General features: G+C 43.7%; 2 protein-coding genes across 3 annotated transcripts in view; one reads left to right on the top strand and one right to left on the bottom strand.

Annotated features, from left to right (window-relative positions):
• Positions 1-569: 569 nt before the first annotated feature.
• LOC139410684 (ubiquitin-protein ligase E3B-like) lies at positions 570-14,850 on the bottom strand. Of its 2 annotated transcripts, XR_011634530.1 has the most exons (29): positions 14,526-14,850; positions 13,921-14,077; positions 13,517-13,686; positions 13,310-13,421; positions 13,025-13,084; positions 12,829-12,933; positions 12,606-12,702; positions 12,396-12,481; positions 12,056-12,138; positions 11,668-11,773; positions 11,363-11,483; positions 10,763-10,940; positions 10,400-10,563; positions 10,011-10,178; positions 9,754-9,925; positions 9,427-9,545; positions 9,157-9,271; positions 8,714-8,813; positions 8,467-8,586; positions 8,108-8,284; positions 7,874-7,984; positions 7,524-7,661; positions 7,122-7,187; positions 6,979-7,037; positions 4,914-5,096; positions 4,549-4,660; positions 4,322-4,414; positions 1,630-3,852; positions 570-1,533 (listed from the first exon to the last, which is right to left on the bottom strand). XR_011634530.1 is itself a non-coding variant. In XM_071156083.1 (28 exons), exons 3-28 carry the CDS (start codon positions 13,675-13,677, stop codon positions 3,661-3,663), a joined length of 3,198 nt encoding a protein of 1,065 aa, XP_071012184.1. In that variant the 5' UTR covers positions 13,678-13,686; positions 13,921-14,077; positions 14,526-14,850; the 3' UTR covers positions 570-3,660. The 2 variants fall into 2 exon arrangements, 1 of the variants encoding a protein (XP_071012184.1); XM_071156083.1 differs by having other exon boundaries at positions 570-3,852.
• Positions 14,851-17,884: 3,034 nt separating this feature from the next.
• Positions 17,885-23,112, top strand: part of LOC139410683 (potassium channel tetramerization domain containing 10) — a 9,640-nt gene continuing 4,412 nt past the window's right edge. The window contains exons 1-2 of the mRNA XM_071156082.1: positions 17,885-17,994; positions 22,321-22,534. Coding sequence (XP_071012183.1) covers positions 17,992-17,994; positions 22,321-22,534 — 217 coding nt within the window. The 5' untranslated portion in view covers positions 17,885-17,991. The remainder of the gene's footprint in view (positions 17,995-22,320; positions 22,535-23,112) is intronic.

Here is a 23,112-nt window from a genome sequence, read left to right as displayed (position 1 = left end):
CTAGTTTTAAATGTAGCCAATTTACCTCCGCAATGCTTTGAACCAGCGCGTTGGAGGAGTCCTCATTGTTTTAGATATGCAATGATCGTTAAACTACTTTTTAAAAAGTGTATGAAGGGGAAGCATTGAAATTCAGGCTCACCTGACCCAAACTTGAGTCGACTGACATATGTCGCTATACCCTAGGTAAAGGAGGGTTATTGATATCTGGAATCATTGGGCTGTCCCCCACCCTAAACCATAACCAGGGTTACAACATTCCGCTAATTTCAATATATTCCCTGGAGTATTCCCGGAATCAGGAGGGAATAAGCAGGAAATCTGGAATCCTCCAACCAGGTTAACCATTTTAAATTTCAACGGGGTAGGGACGTCCCAAGGATCCCAGATAGCAAGGTAACGATCTGCACTTTGCAGATCGAAATGTAATAAATAGAGAACTGACACGAATCCATGACATAACCTGTTCTACACAGCTGCTATTTCATTATTTAATATTTAAATACCTCTCTGCACTATACAACCTCTCCTGAAGAAAAGCATGGCTTGATTCCTGAAGAAAGACACACTTTAGTTAAGTCAAGTTTAGAATAAATATGGTTAACATGACTCAACAATTGTTAATGTTTTACAGCAGAAATATCTTACACAAACATGTTTTACATTGAAATAACCTTTTCAACAACCTGTATTTCACATAGTGCAACCAGTTTCAAAAACACTTAAAAAAGGAGGGAGAGGACAGTACTTTCATAGGAGTATGTTGCACATTTCCTGGATTTCCTTTTCTTCTAATAAAAAGATAGCAAGATCTCATGACATCATTTAAAAGTGAGGAATGACCTCATCAAACACAACAGACAGAATGTGTGTGATATCTTCCATTCTCTCTTGGACACTGAACATTTGTCTCACTACAGCTCCATTTCCAAACCTCATTTCTAATCCGCATCAGGCTGTTGAAACAATTGATTGAAATAATTTATGGGTAACATTTAGTCAGACACCACTGAGGACATTGACCACTGACTTGTCAGAGAGGCCACAGTCAGAGGCTCTTGGGAATTAAATATATCGCAGTCACAACAGACAAAATTGAGGTAAGATCTTCCCATACTATAGTCTCTAATAGTTATTTCAATGTTTCAATTAAATTGATGGCATTCATAACTGGGGGAAATGCCTGTACATGTAGGTTGTACCCCTTAATATTACTATACACAAACAAATATATCACAGATTTCGGTTCATTGGTCAATATAAGATAGCGAAGCAATATAAAACCATACAGAACCTTGTTTAATGGCCCATATAATCCCCATAACATCATCAGAAAGGTGTTTTTCTGTTAGCTAGTGATTAATGACATGAGGTGTTGGGGTGCATTACGCCTTCAACTAGAAATTATCACAACCAGAGCCGGATCTCTGGCTGACCACAACCAGAGCCGCATCTCTGGCTGACCACAACCAGAGCCGCATCTCTGGCTGACCACAACCGCATCTCTGGCTGACCACAACCAGAGCCGCATCTCTGGCTGACCACAACCGCATCTCTGGCTGACCACAACCAGAGCCGCATCTCTGGCTGACCACAACCAGAGCCGCATCTCTGGCTGACCACAACCGCATCTCTGGCTGACCACAACCAAAGCCGCATCTATGGCTGACCACAACCAGAGCCGCATCTATGGCTGACCACAACCAGAGCCGTATCAATTGCTGACAACAACCACGCAGTGCACACGTACACCCCTCAGGAAAAAGTTCTGCATAAAATACAGAATCAACAAACAGGCTATTGCTTTTTATCAGCCTGTTTATCTTTCATTTCCAATTAAGACCCTAAACTGCCTTGTCTCCCACCACCAAGTTACTAACAACTGCCCCACATAGTCTATTTTTATTTGACCCTGTTAATGCAACATTTTGCATGGTATTTTGCAGGGTTTTCTGTGCAAGAGAGGGTCTGAAAAAGGGTAGATGGATACAAAAGAAATGCTTTCAGATTCAGGTGATCAACCAACCCATGACATCATGTTGTAGTATGGTTTGCTCCCTGTGTAACCCCTTTCCATGTGGCTGTAAGGTCTTCAGACAAGGGAGCATCCTTACAGGGTTGGCATGCACAGCCAGTGACAAATGACACCAAACTTTCCTGATTTGTTTGTTGGTTTGTTCAGTGGCGAACACGGTAGAGGGAGCGTTGAATTTGAATTGTCTCTAAGCAGGCTCAAGTCCTTATAAATACCTTGTCCTGTGTGTTTATGGCTTGATTCCATTTCGAAGAGACATGGTCAGTCACAAACGCGATCAAACGCCACACTTAGACATATGAGGTGGGGACATATGAGGCACTCAGCATTTTTCAGAGCTGTAGTGAGAATTATTCAGTGAAATCCTAGTGTATAGAGAAACGTTCATGATTGACTTCACTGTAACAAATTTGTTTGGGAAGGTCACAATCAGCGACATGCAATGTGGAAAAAACAACAGTTGCCTGCTGTAGTTATAGGACCCAGATATTTCACAGCAAATCATAAAAAACATTCAAGAGCCACTAATTCATTATCAAAAGCAACCAAAAAAAAAAAAAAAGACTCCGGAACCACGACATAAGATAATGGGACATCATTTGTCTGTATCAAACAACCGCATGATCAGTGAAAGTATTGACATGACCGACAGGCATCACTTTGGGTTACAAATGCATTGCGGTGTAACATGAGTTCTAATTTCAATACATTAGAGAACAGAGATACAAGGTCTAATGCTTTTGTCAGGTGACTGACTGTAGTGTGTGTATATGGGGAGAGAAAGAGACAGATCGTCAGGATTTAATTCCTTAATTAATCCATGAGAGCCAATATAAATATGACACAGGCGTGGTGACCACCTCTCCGTGGTTAGAACTTGTTGAACATGAGGCAGTGATTTGTCATCTCTTTAGAAAAAGGTGCTTTCGTCATGTTCAACAAGGCTGTTAAGACTCATCGAATGACAGCTGAAAGTTGCATGGATAACATTGTATTCCAATAGATAGGAAACTTTGTTCTATGGTTTTGCTCCAGTGAGAAGTCTATCACGTGTCTAATGGCTTGCATTGCATCTATATTGCTTTCCAGTTAATTTGACGTGGGAGTATCGTTCTATTAAGCCTGAGAAGAAATGGTAAGACATGGAGCCATTTTAGTTTGGCAATGTGTTAGGTAACACATTCTTCTCCTTGTTACGATTATTAGCATGGGGTTAAAGTTGAGAGAGCAGAAAGTAACTGTTCCAAATGTGTTGCTCCCACAGCACTTGTTTCTTTAGCTACTTGTCTATTTGAAGAAAAAAAAATCTAACGTAGTCAAAGACTACAACTGGTCAGAAAATAGGTTACCGTGGTTACACAGGCAGCAAATGGGCTTGAGAGCCCTTGGGGTGGGTATCTTCCAGAATCCAGACTGATTGGGATAAGAGAGGGTGGAGCTCTTCTGGTTTCCAAGGCTGCGATAAAGGTAAAGGGGGGGGGGGTCTTATGTGTTTTGCCTTCCGCTTTGGTAAAGCTCCACTGACTTAACGGACTCCCGCCTCTAGCTTGGGTAAGGAGGACGCTCTTCAGTCGTTCTCCCATTAGTTTTGCTGTCAGCAGGCCACGAGCAGGGGGGAGTTTATTTTATGAGAGCTCAAAACCTGTGTTCATACTGATGGCGTAGCGGAGCTTGTCACGCAGGATGCTCTTCTTGCTGTAGTTAGGCAGCTTGAGCAGGTTGAAGCAGGTGGACGAGGTGGGGAGGCGACCGCCTGGTTCCTTCTTCCGAATGGTGAAGAAACCCCGGAGGACGCTGCCTAGGGTGTCCCCAGTGTCCTAGAGAGAGACAGGCGACAGGAGCACACAAACACACAGTAGTCCCAAGGGACTGACTTCTCAAAGCTATTTTATTTTTCAACAAAAAGGTCAAAGTTCAATGGAGAGTAGCAGGGGTGCTGGTGTCTGTGTGCTGTCGTAGAGCTGGGACGATAAACCAAAAATGATCGACACCGACCATACCGATCACTTATAGCAGGCATTTTGCGGATATCGTTCATCACGATTAGTTACATTACAGAAATGTAAAGTTTGAAATGAAATAAGTTCGCTAATATGGGTTATTGTTAATGGGACAATTGATGGCTATAACTTTTTAAATGTTAAACTGTGGTGCACATTGTTATAAACTTATAGTTTAATTTATCGTTATCGCATCAAATCAGGGTATACATTATCATGGTATGGATTTTTTCCATATCACTGACCTCTATGTATAAACATCTGACTAGGATTACAGTGTTCTCACCTGATCGTCAGACACCTCCACACAGCGGATGGAGAAAGGGGGCTTGAGGTAGGCAAAACCTAGGAGGGGGGGTCTTGAACAACTGGTGACAAACTGTAAACCAAGAACAACAATGGATGATCACATAACAGTTACAAGTCTCAAACTGGCCCCGCAAGTCGATTTAATGCAGCTAAATGAATGAATGGTAAAATAGCATTTTTGTAACATTTGGGGCTGGTTATTACCTTGAGGAACATGGCTCTTTCCTCAGAGGAGAAGTCACTGGACAGGATGTCCCACAGCCAGATGATGACCCGATGGCTGCTGTGGAAACCTCCATAGTAAACTGTGTGTTTCCTGACAACAGGAGAGAGACAGGCAGAGAGAGACCATGTCAGCGAGCACCTTCACCTTGGCTTCATAACCTTCTTACAAGGTCAGCTCATTGTCAGCGAAACAATCAAATGGGAAATTCACACCATTTGAACACTGTGGATTTCAGGATTTCCCTAAAATGTTTGACAATTGGCACGTTGAAGAGCTGTCGAGTGACAACAGTAATGACATGTGGAGGGGCTGGTCGGGGTGAAAGGGGTCGAAGGTTACGCACTTGAGGTCGTCCAGGTCAATCTCGGCGTTGTCCCCGGAGACGAGGCGCTGGACCTCAGGGGTGGAGAACATGTGCAGCCACTCGGGGTTGATGATGCTGCGGTATCCTCGGATAAAAGCTGCCGTCTGCTCCTTGATCTGCGTGTGCATGCGGAAGTGCGCCATCAGGTGGATGTAGCTGATCCTGCAGCACAGAGAAGGTCAAAGGTGAAGTTACGTCAGACTCAGAACACCATGGCAGAGTTTCTAAACCCAGAGGAGCAAACATCAGGTGCACAATTAAGAGCATCCTGTCGGGCTTGTATCACCGCCTGGTACGGTAACTGCACCGCCCACAACCGCAGGGCTCTCCAGAAGGTAGTGCAGTCTGCACAACACATCATCGGGGGCAAACTACCTGCCCTCCAGGACACCTACAGCACCCGATGCCAAAAAGATAATCAAAGACAACAACCACCCAAGCCACTGCCTGTTCACCCCGCTAACATCCAGAAGGCGAGGTCAGTACAGGTGCATCAAAGCTGGGACAGAGAGACTGAAAAACAGTTTCTATCTCAAGGCCATCAGACTATTAAACAGCCATCACTAGCAGAGTGGCTGCTGCCTACATACAGACTTGAAATTGGCGACTAGTCTAAATGGATCACTAGTCACTTTAATAATGTTTACATATCTTCCATTACTCATCTCGTATGTACTGTATATACTGTATTTTATACCATCCATTGCATCTTGCATTTGCCACTCTGTCATTGCTTATCCATATATTTATATATTCTTATTACATTCCTTTACTTAAATTTGTGGGTATTAGGTGGTTGTTGTGGAATTGTTAAATTACTTGTTAGATATTGCTGCACTGTCGGAACTAGAAGCACAAGCATTTCACTACACTCGCAATAACATCTGCTAACCATTTGATTTGATCTCAAGACTTCCGGGAACGCGTGTGAAGCAGACCAGGGTTTAAGAAGTCAATGAGAAAAGGGAAAAATTCTTCCTTGGTTGTTAATCTTCTGAAACTCTAAAGGCACAACCTAGATTTGAGCCGATGTCTTAAGTAGCTGAACATGTTATTACTCCAACCTTGTGAAAGTGACAAACTGACACGTTTTCATTTGTCAAAAACAACTTTATAGCAAAGGAGTGCCTTTGATTTGACGACCTGCACATTGCGCAGTTCAGTGAGAGAGGACTGTTAGACCCGATGACGTGTTTCTATGCATGAGCTTTGCTAGCCAACGTCGCCATGGCATCACCTACAAGTGTAATCAGGATTTCTATTGCAGAAGCAGTTTCCCATCTTCATACTGTACCGGTCTTTGACCATGGGCCTGTCTAGAAACAACCCCCTAGCCCTTCCCTCCTGGGCACTCGTGAAATCAACTCAAACTATTGGTCACAAACGCTGAATACAACAAGTGTAGACTTTACCATGAAATGCTTACTTACAAGCCCTTAACCAACAGTGCAGTTCAAGAAGAGTAGAGAAAATATTTACCAAGTAGACTAAAATAAAAAGTAATAATAAAAAAGAAACAGTGAAGATATGAATGGATTTGACAGGTATAATAAGCAATGCATGTACATCTACTATGCCCTGGCTTGGTAGGACATTCACCTTATTACTTATACCCATCAGATCTCCACAAGTGTCTGGGGGGAGGGGGACAATAAATACATATTGTATTAGACGAACAATGGTGTGAACATCAAGTGGAATTAACAACTAACATCTGTAAGTTTGGTTCTACAGTACATCAGTGGTTCTCAAACCTCTCAGACTTCCACCAATTCCATGTATTTGATCTATTCCACAGCTAGCACACCTGATTCAACTAATCATCAAACCCTTGACTAGGTGAATCAGGTGAGCTGATTCAGAGCTACAATGAAATTGTGAAACATCTAGGGGTCCCAGAGGAGAGGTTTGAGAACCACTGATGTACTGTAGAACCAAACTTAGATGTTAGTTGTTAATTCCACTTGATGTTCACACCATTGTTTGTCTAATACAATATGTATTTATTGAGAACCACTAGATGGTGGATCTGCATCTTGCTCACTTGTTTTCGTTGGTGACTTGCATCGTCTTTCCTCCAGGAATCAGCTCGTGACAGACCAGCTGCCAGGAAACATGAAGAGAGTATTAAGAGATTAAAAGAGCAGTTCTGTTTTCCTGAATCCAGAGAAAAAATATAGTTTCTACCTGTCCCATAACGTCCTCGTCATACGATAGTGTCAGACCCAAATCACCAACATCCCCGTCATAGCGCTAGAAAAGGACAAAACCAAGATCAACCACCTATTTGGAGTCAACTTCCACAACTTGAAGTAAAATTGATCACAAAAAGTAGCGACAAAGTAAAACAAACGTCTCAAATCAAAAGAGCGCAATTATAACCATAAACCGGGGTCGTGTTCAACAGGCACCAAGCGGGAGAAAACAGACTGAAACAGGGAGGGACCACCTGGGCTTATCCAATCAGAAACGCTCATTTTCAGTTTCAATTTTTTTTTACGTTTTCGTAATAAACACGGTTTATATTGTAATACACACAATACCAGGGAATGTAGGACTATGATAGTTGGGGCGGGGGATCTTTCTGACCTTGATTGAGGTGAGGTTCTTGTAGAACTCAGAGTCCAGGGAGGGCAGCTCGTCGATGGAGCTGTAGAAGGTGCTGTGGTGGTGACCCATGACCTGGCTGAGGAAGAAGGAGGCGAAGGGTACGTCCACCACGATGCCCTGAAAAACACACACATACACGTTGATCTCATGGACTATCAGGCATTGCATCCATAGATCCAGCTATGAACCGTCGTTACATTTCTCTAGATCCATCCCTCAGTTTTATAAGGGGGAAAGTGGTGGGCAGGGCTTGTGGCTTTAAAAGGAGTCATTCTTGTAAATATATGGCAATTTCACATGACTAACATCCTCTGTGAGTGCAGACACACCTCATACATTGCTTTGCCAAGCATCTTCCCCACAAACTCAAAAAGCTGCAGGTGGTTCTCGTGGATGTAGGATGTAGGGGAGGGGTACAACCTCTCGTTGCCACTGGTGGTCTATGGGGTAAAATACATCATCAGCAGCAGCATGGTTGACAGAAAATGGCTAAAAGCACCTTGTGAGAGTGAATCTTTCAAAATTATTCCAAAAGTATTTGAAACGAGGTCTGGAGAGCAAACCTTAAAGAGGTTGAGAGCCGGGTTGAAGACTTTCTTGATGATCTCTTCCAGGAACTCCTTGAAGACGCCGTCCTGGTCGATGCCGGCCTCGTCCACACCCAGGTCGTTGACAAACTTCACACGGATCACGCCTTTGATGGAGTTGACAGGCAACCGGCGGAGTTGGTCATAACCATCCTGAAGAGTGTTCAGGCACAAAGAGTTTGGGTGATCAGTTTGGGTTGAAGTCACAGCCACCATACTAGACTGTATTTGACAACTAGACTGTCTCAATCTGTACACTTGAATACAAAATTCATCCTAAGTGGTATTCCAGTGTGGGGGAAAACATGCAACAGATCGATACATCAATTTCATACCTCTAACATCCGTGAGCGGCGAATGGTGATATGTGTGACATGCGGAGACGCGGAGCTTGTTTCCACCAATCCCAAGGTTTCCTTCTCCTTGGTAATAATGTTCCGGAACAGCAGGACCCTCTAAAGTGGGTAGGACAGGATTACGAATGGGGGCGAGACACCATGTACATATTGATAAGGACACGGTACAGTGAAACTACAACTACAGATGCCCCAGAGGGACAATATTCTTTCTGTGCAGACTCACGTTTTTGTGGGGAATGACATGTGGTATGTACTGCAGTAACAGCTGAGCTCTCCTCTTGCCCTTCTCCAGCTCTTGGAACAAAAGGCTCGGCTTCAGATCCCTGGACATAAGGGTTGAAAGAGTGTGTGTGTTTGTGTGTGCCTTTTTCCAACATCACAATGGTCTCTTACAGATCACACCTGGAACAAATACATAAGTCAAATACTTGAGATGGGCCCAATATTTCCCCAGGGGGACAGGGTGGACAAAGTTGGCGCTTTTGGCACTAACATTCCATTGGTTCCATTATGGTGGGCAAGCTTCATCAAGCGCACCTCAAGCTTTGAGAGTATTTGACTGCTACTGATCACAAGGATCACCTTATAAGGATTTGGGAAGTGCAGAATAACAAACATGGGAAGTATTGGGGATTAGGATCAGTATGTTTCCGGAGGGGCACTTACTTGCGCAGCCAGTTATCATCAGGGGAGAACCTCCTCCTGCAATCCCGCTCATAGAGCACCATCAGCCAGCCATGAACACTGTGGAACAGGTCCAGCTTCTCCCCCTTGGCATTCTCTGTCACAACACACTAAATGAATGCACCCACTCACTAACCCTATCCCCAAACTATTTCTCATGGTGCCGAAACCAGGGATTGGCAATTCTGTCACAGTCAATCAGCTTGACCTTTGAGTTTGACAAGAGTTCAACAGGGGTAAGAGGCGACTCACCTAAAATGCCGTCCCAGACCATCTTGTACACAAATGTGTTGAGAAACGAGGAGATGGTGACAAGCTCTTCTGTCTTAAATGAGATCTGCTCCTCGTAAACCTCGATGTCATCCAGGATCCTGTGGAAAACATACATTATAACGTGTCAGTAACTACAGACATCCAGTGGGTCTGGGATACTGCATTTATGGACAGTTTTCCAGACACAGATTAGTATTGAAAGTGCTTCTTAGTCCAGGACTAGATGTAATCTATATGTGGGAAACCCTCCCATACAGGATGTGTCTATCACGTGTCTGTTATATAGTAGCAATTCATTGAGCTCACGTGATGAGGTGTCTGGAGCAGTCACAGAACAGCATGAGCATGGCCAGCAGCTGCTTAGACTCCTCTGTGTCGTTGTTCAGGCACTCCATGAACAGCTTGAGGCCTCCCTGGGGGCCTAGCTCGCATATGAAGGCCCACAGCTTAGGCAGAAGGTCATCCAGGTAGGTTAGGCCTGAGGGTGACACCGCCAGAGAAAACATGAGAGAACATATGTTGTGTGTGTGTGTGTGTGTGTCTCTCAAATCGCAGGGACTCACCAGTGAGGATTTGCAGTCGTATCTGAGTGAGCGTGGTGAGGGCTGTCTGGTACAGCACACAGATACTGCACACCTTCTGCACCTCAGCGGAGTCCACTCGTCTCCCGCCGACCGGCTTCAAGATGTTGCGCACCGAGGCAGACTTCTGAAACGCCCGCTTAAAGAGGCCTAAGAGAAACCCACGTCAATCAGAAACCACTCTGACAAAGTTACTTCATTGATACGGTTTAGTTCATTGTTTTAAAACACAACCTTTAATACAGTGTTGTATCGACAAAAACCCGGTAAGTGGGGGAAAAAAATGACAATAGTGTCTAAATAATTAACCCTTGAAATTGATTGATTAAGTGCCTGGGAGAAAAACAACAAACAAACCAAATTCAACTTACTCTTGACTGGCAGGTTGTTCTGCGACGTGGTAGGCTGTGGTGGAGGCGTGGGCTCTTGGGTCTCAAGCTTTTTGCTGAGCACGTCACTGAAGAGAGTCCGGATCACAGGCATGCCCCACAGGTACTGCAGCTGCTTGGTGACCAGTGGCATAGACTCATTCAGACTGGAGAGAAGGACAGGGTGAGGGAGTTAAGATCCACTTTAAATCCATGACATTCAATGATTGAGATCCCATTTCATAGCCCGGTCCCATATCTTTTTGTGCCATTTTGCTCCTATGGTCATTGTCATGAGTTTGGCATGACAATAAGAGTCAACAAGAGAGCAGAAACATATCTGGGTTCTGAGGATGTCCCACTGACCCGTAGTCTACAGTTTGGGAAAACCAGCCTAGGACCGGGTGCCAGTGAGTGAGGTTGGATTTCTTCTGGGACACGTATCTCTGGCAGTAGGACAGCATGTCCGTCAGGTCTTTCACAAAGTGGTTGGCCTCCTCCTCCAGGACTTTCTCGTTGAGGTAGCCCAGGTGAATCAGGTTACCTACAGTACAACAGGATGAAACAGAGGCCCCACAGAGCAGCAACCCCAAAGAGCTGATTAAGTATGCTTCCCACAGCACGGCACAGAGAAAAACAAGAAAGAGTCATGCAAAAAAAACTCAAACTTGTACACTCACACAAACAGTAGCCTATAGCAGGTTTCCCAAAATCGGCCCTGTCCTGTCCCATCCCCCATCCACTGGGTGCAGGATTTGTTTTTCCCCTTGCACTACACAGCTGATTCAAATAACCAACTCATCATGAAGCTTTGATTATTTGAGTCAGCTGTGTAGTGCTAGGACAAAAACCAAAAAGTGCACCAGGGTGGGCCCCAGGACCGAGTTTGGGAAATCCTGCAATATAGAAGAGAATTAAAAATTATTGCCATAGAATAGCTATGTGAGGCAGTGTAAAGGGCCGTACCCAGCAAGCACAGTGTGTGGCTCCCCTCCAGGCAGACACAGATGTCGACACACTGCTCCTCGCGGCTCAGGAACAGGGTGAACTTCCTCAGCAGGTCGTGGGTCTGTATGGTGGCCATGCACTGCACAGACAAGCGCACACTCAGAGGCTCTCTCATTGTACAAGTTATGATGTCCACACAATAAAGGGTGCGTCTGAAATGGCACCCTATACCTTACGTAGTGCACTACTTTCAAGCACCCTATTCCCTACATACAGTGCACGAGGTAGAGAATAGGGTGCCATTTCTTCATGTGAGTGTCTACCTCTGGGGTGATGGTGTTGATGTGGGAGACGACAGCTGGGACAGACATGATGTGGATGAGAAGAGACCTCAGCAGGTTGTCAGAGAAGTGAGCAGCAATGACAGGTCTATAAAATAAAGACAAGTTACACTAATGGCTCCCAAAGCTTCTTCGGCTCCGAGCATTCTAAAACGGTAACCAAGCATTATGATAAGATAGGACTTAATTCTCCATGAAGCTAAAAACACAGGATTATTTTCTTCCTACAAACCCTGTTACTGAGAGGGAACGTGAGCTAGCTGAACCCTGGGAATCCACTGCAATAGATCTGCTCCAGGCTCTAGTGATGCAGAGACAATTGATCCATTGTGGTTAAATGGGGATTAGAACACTCCCAACAACCGCTCACCTTAATGCCAACGTGAATACTGCTGTGAGTGTGCCCTTGGTAAGAGAGGGTCTGGAGCGCGCCAATCCGTTGGTGAGTAGAATCTACCAGGGAATCCAAAGGTGACAGTTCACACATTTTATTTTTGATTTATATTGCATAAACAACCAATACACGTCAACAACCATGGTTGGGGTCAATTCCATATCAGTTCCAGTCAATTCAAAAAGTAAGCCAAAATTCTAATTCTTCCTAATTAAAAAGCATTAAAGATAATATGAATTAGAATGTGTACTTCCTGAATTGACTGGAATTTAAATTGACCCCAACCCTGTTAACATCATAATAATCGTAACTGTACCTGCAGTATTGAATAAAATCCCTTTTGATTGAGATGCCCCATGATGTTCTCACAGATCCGGGTCAACGCTGGTCTGAGGGCCTCTCCTAGAACAGAGGAGGGGGGAAAAAATGTCAGATTCCACTTTGTATTTTTTTCTTTCAATATCAAGACACTTGTGATAATAGAGGATGTGTGTGCACTGCAGCAGTGGTTTGACCTGAGACTGACCTTTCCCTCTCACTATCTTCCAGGTTGACGTGTCTGTGAAGGTCACCAGCATGGTAAGGTACAAAGTCACCATCTTATTGTCCTGCAGGATGTCAGGCTACAGGAGAAGGAAGGGAGGGGTAAAGTTACAATTTTGACATTTCAAAATTATACACATTTCAATATTTAAAAGTATACACCTGTTATTTTATAGAAGGTTATTATCCTAAGTATTAATATTTACCTTTAATTTTTTCAGAAAATTACAGGAGACCCACAGAACATCTTTGATCTGCTTTATCCATGGGATGGTGAGGTCTTTGGAAAGGGCCAGTGACACATACCAAACCTGATAACCAAGAACACAATCACAGAGTCAATCACACTCTGGGTTCATAAAAAATCTGTAATCACTGATGATCAATAATAATCATACTCACTTTGGGCTCATTTTCAACCTCCATGCTACCAAGAATGGAGCGACAAAGCTTCTCAAACCTCTGCGTAGAAAAAAAACATCTTAGTTCATTAGTTAAATGTACACTAAGCAATCTCAAGTACTAAATTGATACATAATTATTGAAATGGCTTTCAGCTCGTAAGTAAATAAGAGACATCCTCCAGTAAGAGACAATTAAAACATTCAAATCAGTTATAACAATGTACAAAACATATTTGTATATATTATCAGTGAGGGTAAAGTGTAGGGGTTAAAAAAAACTAACCAGCTTATCCTCTTGACAAAAAATGAATAACAACTTCCGAGCAATTTTAAAAATTGATAGTGCATTTCTTTTTGTTGTTCCGACATCTTGAAAGAAGTCATCAACCTCTTTCCTGGTCAGAAAGAGAGAGAATTCACACATTGAGTCTCAAGAAAGATGATATGTCCTCCTAAAGCATAATGGCAAGTATTGTTTGTAAAAGCTAACCTTATTTGCTTCTGGAGTTTGCAGCGACAGAGGAATCTCCTGACCAGCGCTTGAATCAGAGTGGCTGCTCTCTCCCTCTCTTTGTACCCCTTCCTCTCCTCACGTGCCTGCCTGGCTTTGTCCAGGAACTCAGACTTGGAACTCTGAGTTGCACTAAACATTGTGCACCCCTAAGGTCAGGCGAAATTGACAGATTTAGTTTCTGCAGAAACACAATAGTGATTAATATTCAAGGCCAAATTCACTTATCGGTATTCTCTGTGGGTAAAGGGGAAGGGGGGAAAACAATAACATGACTTTGATCTAGCCGTACACTGCAATAGAATAAGAATACATTAAAATGAAGGTAATGACATCACACACAGAAAACAACAGCACAAAAAACAGAACATGGTGTGTTATACCTGTGTTTTTCTCTGGTGATCTTGGCTTGACCTTTGCAACTATGCGCTATGTTTCTGCAGTCATTTGAACATCCTCGAGATCCAAGTTTCCAGAAACCCTTCGAGAGCTATAGCTGCGCATTGGTTAGCCCAGCAAAAGCGGATCAATTTGTCATCTCTATGAAAATAACATATAAAGAACATATGTAACGAGTTAACCCATCATTACAACTTTGAGACCATTTAAGCTAGCTAGCCAACGTTAGCCAAATTGTGGATGGTCTGTCTGGTCTCAAACGATGACACGTTCCTAATTTAGTTACAGTAGAAAGCAAGCAAGCTAACAACACAAACAACATTTTAATCCATGACAAACTAACATTGTGGTACAAGTCAAGAATAACAGTTAGCTATACTAGCTAGATAACTACTAGACCCGAAAAATAACTCGCTAGCTTGTTGTAGCCAACAATCTACTGTATTATGGTTTACGTTAGCTAGCCGCTGATTAGCATAGCAGGCTAACGTTAGCTAGCTACTTCGTCACCACCAATTGACTTAGTTACTTCTCAACGCATTTTACGAACATGAAAAGCTAGGTAAAACATTACCCAACAAGAACTTACCGTTCACTGTCAATGACACCCCCATAAAGTAGAGGCCTTCGGCTGTTTCAAAATGTAAACAATAACAAGAGATCCGTGATTGCAGCCATTAATCCTTGCACTTTCGCACTGAAAACATTCCAAGTGGGATGTATTTTTCTGAGTAAACAATTTACATGATCTTTTCCATATTGATACACTGTATGTACACTGAAATTATGTTTGTTATAATTATTATTTTGTCTAAACTGGATCTATTCAATTGAAGCTTTGATCCAATTCATAGAACTACGGATATTAATTTAAATCTAAAGAAAATGGGGGAGTTATTATTGGTTACCCATTTCCGGGGTGGAAGCCAATTAATGACGTATGGCCACAGATAGTTAGAAATGGGCTTGTTCGCTGTTACAGCCGACAATGCAGGCGACTGCCGACTGACTGATCTACAAATCACCTTGGTTCTACAAATAATACTGACTCGTTATTTAAGATCAGTCAGTCTGTCGCAGATTACCCCTGATAAATCACGGTTTGATGCTCTTGAACACTGCCAATCGCATTGGTATGGCCCAATACCAAATGGATCCCTACACCTACTTGTGGCGATCTGAGATTTGACAGGTGCACCCAATATGGTAATACCTCAACCTTGCCCTCTGATAGACTATGCTGCCTTGCTATCTTAGGTCTCGCTTTATGTAGTGTTGTCTCCCATGCCATGATGTGTGTTTTGTCCTATATTTATATATTATTTATTTTTTAGTCCCAGCCCCGTCCCAGCAGGAGACCTCTTGGTAGGCCATCAATGTAAATAAGAATGTGTTCTAAATTGACTTGCCTAGTTAAATAAAGGTTAAATACAACTAAATAAAATACAAAAAAAAAATCTTACAGCTCTCCACAAGTGCATAGGGTCCAGGGGTTTATTTGGGATTGGGCCGTTGACTGTCCAACATGCTCTTTTCTTGATTAACGCCCTATAAAGAATTAACTTGTTCGACATTGCAGTCAACTGACTGATCTGCAAAGATCAAAAATAACTACTCATAACTTGTCAGTCGGTCACAATTTACATACTCCAACCAGAAGCCATGGATTACAGGCAACATCCGCACTGAGCTAAAGGGTAGAGCTGCCGCTTTCAAGGAGCGGGACTCTAACCTGGAAGCTGCTAAGAAATCCTGCTATGCCCTCCAACAAACCATCAAACAGGCAAAGCGTCAATACAGGACTAAGATAAAATATTACTACAATGGCTCCGACACTCGTCGGATGTGGCAGGGCTTGCAAACTATTACAGACTACAAAGGGAAGCATAGCTGTGAGCTGCCCAGTGACACAAGCCTACCAGACGAGCTAAATTTCTTCTACGCTCGCTTCAAGGTAAGTAACACTGAAACATGCATGAGAGAATCAGCTGTTCCGGATGACTGTGTGATCACGCTCTCCCTAGCCGATGTGAGTAAGACCTTTAAACAGGTCAGCACTCACAAGGCCACAGTGTCAGATGGATTACCAGGACGTGTACTCCGAGAATGCTCTGACCAACTGGAAAGTGTCTTCACTGACATTGTAACACCAACATGTTTCAAGCAGACCACCATAGTCCCTGTGCCCAAGAACACTAAGGTAACCTGCCTAAATGATTACCGACCCGTAGCACTCACGTCTGTAGCCATGAAGTGCTTTAAAAGGCTGGTCATGGCTAATAACACCATTATCCCAGAAACCCTAGACCCACTCCAATTTGCATACCACCCCAACAGATCCACAGATGATGCAATCTCTATTGCACTCCACACTGCCTGTTCCCACCTGGACAAAAGGAACACCTATGTGAGAATGCTATTCATTGACTACAGCTCAGCATTCAACACCATAGTTCCCTCAAAGCTCATCACTAAGCTAAGAACCCTGGGACTAAATACCTCCCTCTGCAACTGGATCCTGAACTTCCTGACGGGCCGCCCCCAGGTGGTAAGGGTAGGTAACAACACATCCGCCACGCTGATCCTCAATACGGGGGACCCTCAGGGATGCGTGCTCAGCTGACCTCCTGTACTCTCATGACTGCATGGCCAGGCACGACTTCAACACCATCATTAAGTTTGCCGTTGACACAACAGTGATAGGCCTGATCACCGACAACGATGAGACAGCCTGTAGGGAGGAAGTCAGAGACCTGGCCGTGTGGTGCCAGGATAACAACCTCTCCCTCAACGTGATCAAGACAATGGAGATGATTGTGGACTACAGGAAAAGGAGGACCGAGCAAGCCCCCATTCTCATCGACGGGGCTGTAGTGGAGCAGGTTGAGAACTTCAAGTTCCTTGGTGTCCACATCACCAACAAAATATCATGGTCCAAACACACCAAGACAGTCGCGAAGAGGACACGACAAAGCCTTTTCCCCCTCAGGAGACTTAAAATATTTGGCATGGGTCCTCAGATCCTCAAAAAGTTCTACAGCTGCATCATCGAGAGCATCCTGGCTGGTTGCATCACTGCCTGGTATGGCAACTGCTCGGCCTCCAACTGCAAGGCATTACAGAGGGTAGTGCGTACCGCCCAGTACATCACTGGGGCCAAGCTTCCTGCCATCCAGGACCTCTATACCAGGCAGTGTCAGACGAAGGCCCTAAAAATTGTCAAAGACTCCGGCCACCCTAGTCATAGACCGATCTCTCTGCTACCGCACGGCAAGTGGTACCGGAGCACTATGTCTAGGTCCAAAAGGCTTCTACCCTTAACAGCTTCTACCCCCAAGCCATAAGACTCCTGAACAGCTAATCAATAATCAAATGACTACCCAGACTATCTGCAAATCCCCCCCTATATTACACAGCTGCTACTCTCTGTTTATTATCTATGCTTAGTCACTTTAACTCTGCCTACATGTACAGTACATATTACCTCAATTACCTTGACTAACCAGAGCCCCCGCACATTGATTGACTCTGTACCGGTACCCCCTGTATATAGCCTCACTACTGTTATTTTACTGCTGTTATTTGTTACTTTTATTTCTTATTTTTTACTTAACATTTATTTTTCTTACAACTGCATTGTTGGTTAAGGGTTTGTAAGTAAGCATTTCACTGTAAGGTTGTTGTATTCGGCGCATGTGACATAAACAATTTGATTTGAATTTACCATGAATTTGATCCTCTCGAACATGGCAAATGACCTGGTGAATATTCTACTTTGTGTTGAAGAAGTGTTTCAGTGTATTAAGAATAATACATTTGATAAACTTTAGAGAAAATAAGCAAAATGGGCCATTGCACCATTTTAACCAATTCTGTCAACTAATTTAGTAATGAATGATGAGACCAAATGCAGGGTAAACTAAAAGGGAAAATTATTAATTTGTTGGTGCACACAGTCCCTACCTGTATTGACGTCATCAATTGTTTGCTGGTCCGGAAGCAGGTGATTCTTGGGGCTGGTGCTCGTCGAATTCCGAAGTCTGTTGGGGGGTTCTATGGTAAATATGACTGAACAATGTTGTCTTAAAAGACACTTTCGGAATAGAAAACAATTGAATCAATGATCATTAATTTGTGAAATGTCGACGTACTTTTCGATTTGGCCTAAGTTAGCTAGCTAACGTTTAGCCGTCTTGGTTCAGGTCTCCTAGCTAGCTAACGTTAGCTAGCTAACCGGAACTCTTAGCAAACGTTACGTCTACTTTAGCGCAATAATGTAGGCGAGCATACCGTTACTCCAAAGACCTTATTGCTTATTTTGGACTGTACCACTAGTATGCACTATTATGTTATACTAGGGATACTGTGTTTACATAACTCGGGCTGACAGGAGGATTTTTGAACAGGGCCTGTTAACTTATCATAAACCCCGGGGCTTTGTTTTTTTTAATGCCGACGACAACGACTCAGTCAGGGTTTCAACTTAATCTTGAGAGTTAGAATAGTAGGGTACACAAGGTGCAATTACGATTTTTTTGCGTGTGTGTGCATCAGCAGTTTATCTTATGTCAGTCACTTAATTAGCCATGTCAACTAACAATTTTTAGATTGGTAAATTAGTCTAGCCGGCTATCCAAACTTGTAGTAATGGCAGAATACTGACTGCTCAGGGGCCCTGACCTCCATTGATTTTGTTAGTCACTCTCACTCAGATCATTAAAATGGCATAAGCAATGGCAAAATCTGAATAGTAGGTAATTAGCTTTAAAACGGCAAAAATTACTCTGCCCCATAGCAAAATGTTTATAATTGCAGGACATTAACTTTCTCTCTGCTGTCAAGAGGGGGGTGAAAAGTGTTTTGCCCGCGCGGTGGGGTGCCCAACCAAATCTTGCTTAGGGCCCCCAAGAGGCTAGGGCCGGCCCAGAATCAGTTACCCAACCAAGACAGGGACCCCTAGTTACCCACATGAGCACCTCCTCTCCTCCTCCCATCTGATGATTACCAGAGCGGGCTCATGAGGCCACCTGTGGTTGGTGGTGAGAAGGAGTTACAGTTCACAGTAATCCATTGTTATGTAAATTCCAACCGAAAAGTACCAGTGGCCTGGCTTTGGCTGCAAGTGAGAGCGGGTCCACCGAAGCCATGGCCAACGGCCCGCGTAGATGAAAACAGAAAAGTCTTAAATTGAGCTAAGCAGAAAATCGACGCCTTTGCAGCCTGAAGGGAGAATGTTTTATGTCTGAACCGGTCCACTGGGGTACGAGTGTATAGCCGGCTGCATAGATTCCCTTTGGACGGTAAGATTAAACGACTCAATATCGCCATCAGCCGGCCTTTGGGCTAGTTCAGACCGAGCATTTGGGCACTTAACAGTCCCCTGAGAAGAAAATACCTTAATCAATAAACGCTAACGGTAGTTAGCGTATATGAATGGAGTAGTCTAGTTATGCTTTAGTTAGATCACTGTAAAGCAGGGGTGTCAAAGTCAAATGGACGGAGGGCCAAATAAAAAAAATCAGCTACAAGACGAGGGCCGGACTGTTCGAATGTTCATTGAAAAATTTTTAAATGACGCATATAGTCTAGTGAACCTAATTGAACCTACTGAAAACCTAACAAATATATTACAATATGATCAGATAAATAAAGCAATATTTTCTTATGGCTCTGTCAGTAATCTTTAATTTTCAACAGACACAAAAGACAAATTTCCTTTATATAAATATCCCCATAACATGAACATTAAATTAAAGAAACCGGTATTCAAGGCACCATCAGTAGACTATATTTTCTATTTTAGCAAAAGTGGGCTAAATTTACTTCAAAGAAAAAACAATAATAGCAATTTTCTATCATCCACTCAACTGAAATATTTTTAAAATATAATTGGATTGAAATACAAAAAAATAAAGTGCAAAAATCTATTAATCAAAAACAACACTTTGTTTAAGGAGAAGTAACATGCAGTGAAAACAAATATTACATTTTAACTTTTAAACTTGAACTGAGTAAAAACTCTAAATATGTGATTGCACAGTAATGTTCACTTGTTTGAGGTTGAGGGTGATACTTGGTGGTGTCCCATCTTTTCCACAAGTTCATCAATGTTCGGGGTAAGGCTCTGAGCTGAAGAAATCCTCAGAATTGAGTGGAGGTGTTCAGCAGTAAGTCGACTTCTGTGTGATGTTTTGTTCAGGTTCATCAAAGAAAACAGTTGTTCACACAGGTATGTGCTGCCAAACATAGACAACGTTTGAGCAGCCTGGATGCGCAGCTGGGGCATTGTGCCGGGGAGGAAACGGGCGAACTCCGCAGCACCCACTGCCGCATATTTTGCCCTCAGTGCATCATTGCATTGGAGGTCAATCAACTCCATTTGGAGGTTTGGTGGTGAGCTTTCCACGTCAACAGCAAATGGGTTACCGAGCAGTTCCAACCTGCTTTTTTGTGCTTCAAAGTCAGCAAATCGGCGTCGAAAGTCAGCGGCAAGCATACCTATTTTATCAGCCAACTGTGTGCTCGGGAACGCACTGGTAGAGAGCTTCTCTTTCATGGTCTGGCAGCTGGGAAAGTGGCTCAAATTTTCTTTCCGCATCTGCGTCTCCCACAGAGTCAGTTTGGTTTTAAATGCCTTCACTGTACTGTACATATCAGAGATGACACGATCCCGACCCTGCAGCTGCAAGTTTATTGCATTCAGATGACTCGTAATGTCACACAGAAAAGCCATTTCACACAGAAACATTTCGTCTCGGAGTTGTGTTGTGTCTTTCCCTTTGCTGTCCAAGAACAGACAAATCTCCTCACGAAGCTCGAAACATCTTTGAAGCACCTTTCCCTGGCTTAGCCATCGCACCTCTGTGTGATAAGGCAAATCACCATGCTCCGTTTCTAACTCCGTCAGAAATGCCTTGAACTGGCGGTGATTCAAACCTTTGGCTCTGATAAAGTTAACTGTGCGCGTGATGATGCTCATTACATGCTCCATTTTCAAGGCTTTACCGCACAACGCTTCCTGGTGTATGATACAATGATAAGCTGTCAGCTCACCTGTCGCGTTTTCCTCTTGCATCTTTTCCCGTATCTTCGCCACCAGTCCGCTCCTGTGTCCACACATCGCAGGTGCTCCGTCGGTTGTCAAACCCACGAGTTTTTCCCAAGGCAGCTCCATCTCATTTACACATCTTGACACCTCTTCATACAAATCATGCCCCGTAGTTGTGCCATGCATAGGACGTAAAGCCAAAAACTCCTCTGTCACGCTTAGGTTGGAGTCCACTCCGCGGATGAAAATTGACAACTGGGCAATGTCAGAAATGTCGGTGCTCTCATCCACAGCCAAGGAATATGCAATAAAATCTTTTCCCTTTTTCACAAGCTGCTCTTTTAGATTGATGGACAACTGGTCTACTCTCTCGGCAATGGTGTTTCTGCTCAGACTCACATTTAAAAAGAGTTGCCTTTTTTCTGGGCAAACTTCGTCACAAACTTTAATCATGCAGTTTTTGATGAAATCCCCCTCCGTAAATGGCCGGGCTGATTTAGCGATCTCTTCTGCCAAAATAAAACTGGCCTTGACAGTTGCGTCCGCGTGTGTGTCCGCGTGTTTCGTTTCATAATGTCGTCTCAGATTATACTCTTTCAGTACCGCCACACTTTCTCCACACAGAAGACACACAGGTTTTCCAGCTACCTTCGTGAACATATACTCCGACTCCCACCTTGTTTGAAACCCCCGGTTCTCAGTATCCACCTTCCGTTTTGCCATTTTTGATGGGTATCTGAAAGTTAATTTTACTGTGATGCTGACGACTGCTGTGCCAATAAATATTGAAATGAAGCAGCCTACTGCTCGGTGCGTCACCTTTGCATTGTGGGAAATGTAGTATTGGTGCGTGTAAAAGATCTGCGGGCTGCCGGCTTGCTGCGGGCCGGTTCTAATAATAAATCAAGATCATCCCAGGGGCCGTAAAAAACCTTCTTGCGGGCCGGATGTGGCCCGCGGGCCTTGACTCTGACATATGTGCTGTAAAGGATATCATGGGAGTTTTGAAGAATATAAAGTGCTGGTTTTGTCAGTCTTTGTCCGTGTGAACTCACCAGAACAAAAGTTAACTGCCATTCGGGGTGTGTAAGTGGCAGGGCAACTAACTGGGCAAGACAAGTCATAGTTGTAGGAATTGATAATCATATTGGTCCTACCTATCTAGCTAGCTAATCCTTTCCAATCCCAAATACTTAAGGGCAATTTAGAATTAAAAGCTTGGTGTCAATTTGGGATTGAATGGACTAGTTTTCCAAAGCTGACCTGTCCATGCAGCTCATTGTCCTGTTTGCCATCTTGACACCTGACTTGGGGTTGTTTTGTGCCCCCGTCACAGGAAGAGATGTCAGGAGAGAGCGTGGTGAGCTCGGCAGTGCCGGCGGCTACAACCCGGACCACCTCCTTCAAGGGCTCCAGTCCCAGCTCCAAGTATGTGAAGCTAAACGTGGGCGGGGCGCTTTACTACACCACCATGCAGACCCTCACCAAGCAGGACACCATGCTCAAGGCCATGTTCAGCGGCAGGATGGAAGTCCTCACAGACAGTGAAGGTACTGTATCTGTCAGACCTCCATGGCACCACTCATTTCAGATACGTTTGGCGGGAGTGTCTGAGTGAGGAGTCTTTAACACCTCTATTATTACACCTGTATTTTTCTAGCCTGGTCCGAGATCTATAAATTGTCAAGAGTCATGAGTAGGGCTGTTGCGATGACCACACCAGCGGTCGCGAGTCATGAAGGCAGTCAAATTCCACTTGATCGGTTAGTCACGGTAATTAGGCTTCTCCAAGCTCTTATGCCGCTGGTGATCCTTAGTAGCATACCAAACTTGCTAACTGCCTGGTACTCAGCACTCTATTGTCCCTCTAATCACTTTGACATCAATGCAAATGTATGTGAAAATCTAATTAAACACTTCATGAGAACCCATGAGCTCATATTGTGCAACATTTCTATAGGCTATGCAATTGTACAACAAAACACAGTGATAGCCTCTAATCAAAGGAGGAGGATCCGATCAGCTTTCTATAGGCTAGGCCTACTATATTTATTTCTCAACTTTCCTAATATTAAGCACATTGTTTATCTTTACAACAGGAGTATAGCCTACCTGGTTGGCATGAAAA

The sequence above is a fragment of the Oncorhynchus clarkii genome, chromosome 6 (genome assembly GCF_045791955.1).
Source record: "Oncorhynchus clarkii lewisi isolate Uvic-CL-2024 chromosome 6, UVic_Ocla_1.0, whole genome shotgun sequence".
Lineage (NCBI taxonomy): Eukaryota > Metazoa > Chordata > Actinopteri > Salmoniformes > Salmonidae > Oncorhynchus > Oncorhynchus clarkii.
This window is presented reverse-complemented; position numbering and strand designations above follow the sequence as displayed.